We start from the raw sequence: 6,145 nt of genomic DNA on the forward strand, positions 1-6,145 counted from the left end.
CAGGGGATTTACATCTGTCAGTTTCTGGCAGCCCTAGTAAAGACTCCTCTGTCACTCAGACTTTGGGAACGTTCATGGGAAGCCCGGAGAGCCTAGTTCGGACAGCACTTTCCTCTTAGCTCAGGGCATTCCCTGCACCCAATCAGCCATGTAGGTTACTGGTGTGCACTGCACTGGCAGTGACTCCCTGTAGCAAAAGGGTCACTTACACTGCTTTTTCTGGTCTGGTTTCCTGCATACAACTCATAGAATCACAGAAGATTAGGGTTGGAAGAGATCGCAGGAGGTCATCTAGTTCAACCCCCTGCTCAAAGCAGGAACAAACCCAACTAAATCATCCCAGCCAGGGCTTTGTCAAACTGGGCCTTAAAAACATCTAAAGATGGAGATTCCACCATCTCCCTAGGTAACCCATTCCAGTGCTTCACCACCCTCCTAGTGAAATAGTGTTTCCTAATATCCAACCTAGACCTCCGCCACTGCAACTTGAGACCATTGCTCCTAATTCTGTCATCTGCCAACACTGAGAACAGCCAAAAAAAAATCTATTTTGGGTCAAAACATTTCATTTCAATACAATCAAAACATTCTGTTCCAATTTTGGCCATGAAAAAAAGTTTATATGTAAAAAAAGAGATTTGTTTCAAAAAGTTATTTTGAAACAAAAAAATCAAAAACATTCTGTTCTGAAAATATCAAAATGGTTTGGTTTCTTTTTCCCCCAAATGAAATGTCATTGAAAGCCACATGTTTTTCAAAACATTGTGATGAAAACTGTTTTTCAATGAGAAACAGTTTTAATGACAAATTTCTGACTCCCTCTAGGATTGATATTAACAAAGAACTTTGTTTCCATATCACCAGGAGCAGGGGCGGCTCTACAAAGTAGGCTGCCCCAAGCAGCGCGGCGCCGCGCCCGCGCCGCCCCCCCCCCCCCCCTCCCCGCGGCCGGCGGCATCCCTGGGGGGGGCGTCATTTGGCTCGTGGAGCTCCCGCATGCCGCTGCGGCAGGCGGCGGGGGGCCGGGGGAGGGGGACTGCCATGGCCCGCCTGCGCGGGAGCTGCCGGGAGCCGGGGAAAGACGGGCCGCCGCAGTCGCCGCGCGCGGCGGTCCGCTCTCCGGCCCCCCGTCGTCGCCCCGGCATGCATGCATGCAGCGGGCGGGAGCGCCTCCCGCCCTCCCTCCCAGCCCCCCCCGCCGCGCGCGCTGGCCCCTGGTGCCTAGAGCCGCCCCTGACCAGGAGGAGAGGGAGATGAAAGTAGCAAATGCACCGAGTACACACTTGCTTGTGGTAATTATTATGTGGGTCACTTTGAGAAGTGGCAATCAGGTGTCCGTATAGCCTGTATCCTTATGTTCACCCTTTTTACAAGACTATGATTATTTTTGTACAAAGTATGTCTTGTGAGGTATCATTTGAAAACTCATAATCTGCTGAACATTATTGTCCTGGTAAAATATGTGTGGCAACATCATATGTGCCGTTATAAAATTCTACTGTGTAAGACATGTTCCAAGTCTAGGGAAACAGTTTCAAACCAATTCTCCAGAAATAAAAGGCTAGGCAGCACCTCAGCCAGGTGTCAGTATAATCAAATTAACTATCACCTGATTAAGCCATTCTTTGGCAGGAACAATGGTGTTAGCAAGAAAGTTACATGCTGGCAAAGGAACAGCTGGAAGTTCCTGTCTCACAGATTTGCTGTCTCCTGAACCCCAGCTGGAAATGATTCTCAAAGAGCAGAAAAAGATATAAAAATGAGGAACAGAGGACACAAATCATTTCTCTCTTCATCTCTACTCATGGCACTGACAACTCTTGAAAGGCAAAGGAAGCATCATTAGACTGGGAAGAGATCCTGGCTGAAAGATCCAGCCAGTCTGCAGAAGAATATGTGGGGAGAGAGACCCTTTTGCTTTAAGTTCACTTAGCTTGTTAAGTTAGGTATTAGTTTGCATTTTACTTTTTATTTCTTTGTAACCAATTCTGACTTTTATGCCTCATTACTTGTAATTATTTAAAATCTATCTTTCTATAGTTAATATTCTGTTTTTTATTGATTTATCTAAACCAGTGTGTTTGGGAACTCCCATTTGAGATAGTAGGGTTTGTGCACATCATCTTCTATTAATAAAATGTCAGACTTTCTATGAGTTTGTAGTGTCCAGGAGAGAGCTTCGCAAAACAAGACACACTCTTTTGGGGACAAGTCTGGGACTGGGAGTTTGCTGGTGTGGCCCTGCAATTCAATTCATGGGTGGCTGGCTAAGCACTCACACATAAAGCTGGGAGTAATTTACATGCTAGAGGCTGTGTCTGAGCAGACCAGGAGTTGTTGCTTTCACAGTGAAGCAGTGTAAAAGGCACCCTAATTTGGAGAATTGAGGGGACATACCATCCATCAGTCCACATTGTACCCTGGGGAATGTTCCAGTGTCTAAATAACTTAGTGGCACATATCAGGCTTAGTCTTAGAGTTAATGAAAATAATGTATTTTATTTATTATACTAAGAACAAATCTGATCTAACATGGAACTGGAAGCATTAAAGAAATAGTTGTATGCACCAAAACATCTTTCCCTTCTGTCAGTCTGCCTTGAGCTTCGTAATTATTTACAGATATACTTACATATCGTGCAAGTGACCTGTCTGTCTGATGTCACCACCTGCTGCTGGGATGCCTTTGGGAGACACTGAGAAATCTCTCCCCTCCCAAGCCCACCACGATCTGCCGATGCAGGGAGCTCCTGAGGTTGGGGACACCAAGCTGAGCTCTCTTCAGCCTCCCTCCTCATGGCTCTACAATCTTTCCTCAGTCATCCTACTCTCCAGGCAATGCCAGCCAGACCTCCTGACTGACCCTCGAGCCACCTGTTCATGGGACCCCCCCTCGTCACCATTCCCAGAGCTCCCTCCCCGAGATCCCCACCCACTGTCCCCTTGACAACCTCCCCCTCTTCTGGCGATGTCAGCAGCTTCAGCTGTTCCTTCACTCCACATACTGTGATATCATCAACTGCACCCTATAGCTCCACCATTGTGCTCTTACTCCAGTAACATCCTGCCCCCACAACCTGTAACTCCCCGTGCTGTGTGCTGACCCCAGTAACACCCCACCTCTGCCCTATAACCAACCCCTGCTGTGCTACTGCCCCAGAAACACACTCCACCCCCAACCTATAACCCCCTCTGCTGTGCACTGACCCCAGTAACACACTGCCCCCTGCCTCAATGCTCCCTGTAGTGGGGCGGAGGGGCCTCCCACTGAGCCAGAGGGGTAGGGATCACTGAGCTCCCTGGTGGGTAGAGCCAGGCCAGGCCTGCCCCACATGCTGGAAGCTAAGGGGCAATACAGGAAGTATAAGAGGTGGGACCTCTAGCCCAGTTTAGCCTGAGCCAGGGAAGGAGATGGATATCCCAAACCTGCTGCAGGCCCTGGGCTCTGCACCGAGCCATGGAGCACCCTGACCCCAGAGGAAGCAGAGAGTGGAGCGGAGCGACTAGGATTGCCGGTGGCCCAATACCTCAATGAGACAGAGGACCCTTGGACTATGGAACCCCTTGGCCAGATGGTGGTAAGAAGCCGTCCCAGGGAAACCAGACTTTGGTCATCCTGCTGCCAACTCCACCCCTGTGATGGTAACCTCCCTAACATAGGCCAAATGGCCTGTGTTCACCTGCTGTGGGACTCCGCCCTTTCCTGCCAAAGGGGCCTGGAGTTCTGGTGCTAATTCCCTGAGACTGCTTGGCGCCCCACTGCCGTAGTGAGGCGAAGTGGCCTCCCACTGAGCCAGAGGGGGAGGAATGAGCACTAATGCACTACACCCGTGGCCATGCTCTCACCCCTGGGAACACCCTGCCCAGCATCCCTCCCCCCCAGCCATTCTCTTGCCCTAGGGAAACCCTGCATTCCCCCCCCTCCCCCCCGGCCGTGCTCTCGCCCCGGGAATGCCCCGCAGCCCCCACCCCCCCGGCTGTGCTCTTGCCCTGAGGATGCCCCGCCCCCCGGGGTAATGCACTGCTGAAGGGGCTCAGATATTACAGTGATGAGCATGGTATAAGGAGCTGTATGGAACAGACTAGTGTCCCCCAGGCGCCCCCCCCCCATAACCCTCTCTCTGCAGTTGTGCTGTCACTGCCAGGAGCCCCTGTTTCATGGTGTTTGTGACCGTTAGAGCTGAGTGTAACCCTGTGAAAATCCTCCAGCACACTCAGGGCAGGGAGGGGGGGCAGGGCCCGAGACCCACACCAGGGAGGGTGCATATCGGGCAGACTCTATCTGTGCAGGGCTGTGCTGCCGCCCAGTTGCCCTAGTGACTGTGGCCTGTCCCCTTCTCCCAGCTGCTGTATAAATAGAGGTGCCGAGCAGCAGAGAGCTCCTGGCAGCCACCATGCAGGGACTGAGGCTGCTGTGCTGCTGCGTGGCGTCTCTCCTGCTCCTCGGGGCTGCAGGTAAGGCCCAGCTCTGCTCCCCACCGCCTAGGGGGCTGGAGCCCTCCGGACATTGTCAGGGGTTGTGCATTGTGTGTGCTGCAGTTCCGGGGCCCTTCCCTTGCCTCAGCTGTGCCCCTCTCTGCAAGCTCCCCTGTTCTGTGGGGACACAACAGGGGGATTGTCTGGCCTGTCCCCTGCTCCAGGGCAGTGACTGTACCCCCAGTCTGCAGCTGGGGTGTGCAAGCCACGCAGGTCTGGGGCGGAGGCCTAGAAAGCACTGGGCATGGCATGAGTAGAACCCTGTGGGAAGCTGTCAAGCTCGGAGGCCCCCGGGGGTATCTTGGCTTGAACTGGCCCGGGCAGCCCCCCATGCCTTTTGGGGGCAGCTGCCATGATGCAGTGAGGCTGTCCTGCAGCAGGCAGGCATGTGGGGGGGTGTGTGTTCTTTTGCTATGTCCATGTTGCATGAGAAGGGCAGACTTTGATGCAGTGGGTGGGTTATTTCTGCGCTGCATCTGGACATTATGTTGGGCCTGCCCATGCGCTGGAGTCACTCCGGAGTCGGGGACTCTGTGGATGTCCCAGCTGTGGGAGGCAGCGCAGGAGCACAGCAACTATCTGATGCCTGATTTTTTTTTTCTGTGCTGCACTGGGGGAGGCTGGGCTGGATTTTACCGTGGGGCATGGTGGCGGTGTTGTGTGGGGTTCCTCTCTGTTTCCTTGCCCTGATGTTGCAGATGTGCCAGGCAAAATGTAGGTGTAGTTCAGTATTTTGAGTCACATCCCCAGGACCTCCCCTCGGCCTCCCGCTTTCTCCCCATGCATAGGGCAGTGACCCCATGCTGCCATGGGGCCCAGCTCCAAGAATTCCTGGGCTGTATGTGGCTGCTTCCTGCAGGCTTCTCTCCTTTGGGATGCTGTTGGAGGAGTGGGGCAAGCAAATCAGCATTACCCTTGCTTGCCCTTGAGTTAATTTGGTCTCTGTGCTACACTGGCTGGGGCTGCGTATCCCAGGCGGCTGCAAGGTGGCTAAGTATGGAAACAGCCTTGTAACTGGACGCTGAGCTCCCCACAGCCCTCCCGCCCCTCCTCCTCCTCCGCTTCCCCAGCCTCTCCCACCAAGGCCATGCCCAGCTGCTGCCTTCTCGCATTGTCACACAAGGGACTGGCAGCAGGAGTTTTGTCCTTTTAAGGACATCCTTTATCATTCACAAGAACAAGAGGGGAGAGGGGCTGACAGATCCCAACTCTCCCTCCAGTGTGTCCTGGGCTCCGAAGGTTATTCCCCAAGCTGAGCATGAATGTGGAAGGGCTTGGCACCGGGAGAGCCAGGAGAGGATTCAGCCCCCCCTTGGCTGTGGAATGGTTCGGTAGCTGCTACTGCAGCCTCAGGGCTGGGGCAAGGAGAATGGCCCGTGGAGCCATGTGCTGGGGCGTCCAACAGCCCCTCCCCTGTGCCCATTGACGCTCAGGAGGGGTGGAGCCCTGCACAGGCTTCTGGTGTCCTGAATCACATCAGCTTGGCTGCATTGCACTCTGGATTGGAGAGCAGCATTCGGACAGTCAAGGTCCTTCCGGAGGCCGCGTCTATACGGACCATCTGGGTGGGATTTGGTGCCATCAGCGCCTGCTTGGGCATGCCCAAGCCACGTGACACTGTCGCTGGCAGGGCCCACCAGAGCCTGAGCCAGAATGGCAGGAGTCACCC

At 53.8% G+C, this 6,145-nt stretch overlaps 1 protein-coding gene across 1 annotated transcript in view; it reads left to right on the plus strand.

Annotated features, from left to right (window-relative positions):
• The first annotated feature begins 3,082 nt into the window (after positions 1-3,082).
• The window catches only part of SRL (sarcalumenin), a 101,703-nt gene continuing 98,640 nt past the window's right edge, over positions 3,083-6,145 (plus strand). The window contains exons 1-2 of the mRNA XM_039491793.1: positions 3,083-3,578; positions 4,345-4,455. Coding sequence (XP_039347727.1) covers positions 4,395-4,455 — 61 coding nt within the window. The 5' untranslated portion in view covers positions 3,083-3,578; positions 4,345-4,394. The remainder of the gene's footprint in view (positions 3,579-4,344; positions 4,456-6,145) is intronic.

This window comes from Mauremys reevesii, linkage group 10, assembly GCF_016161935.1.
Source record: "Mauremys reevesii isolate NIE-2019 linkage group 10, ASM1616193v1, whole genome shotgun sequence".
NCBI classification, from domain to species: Eukaryota; Metazoa; Chordata; order Testudines; family Geoemydidae; genus Mauremys; species Mauremys reevesii.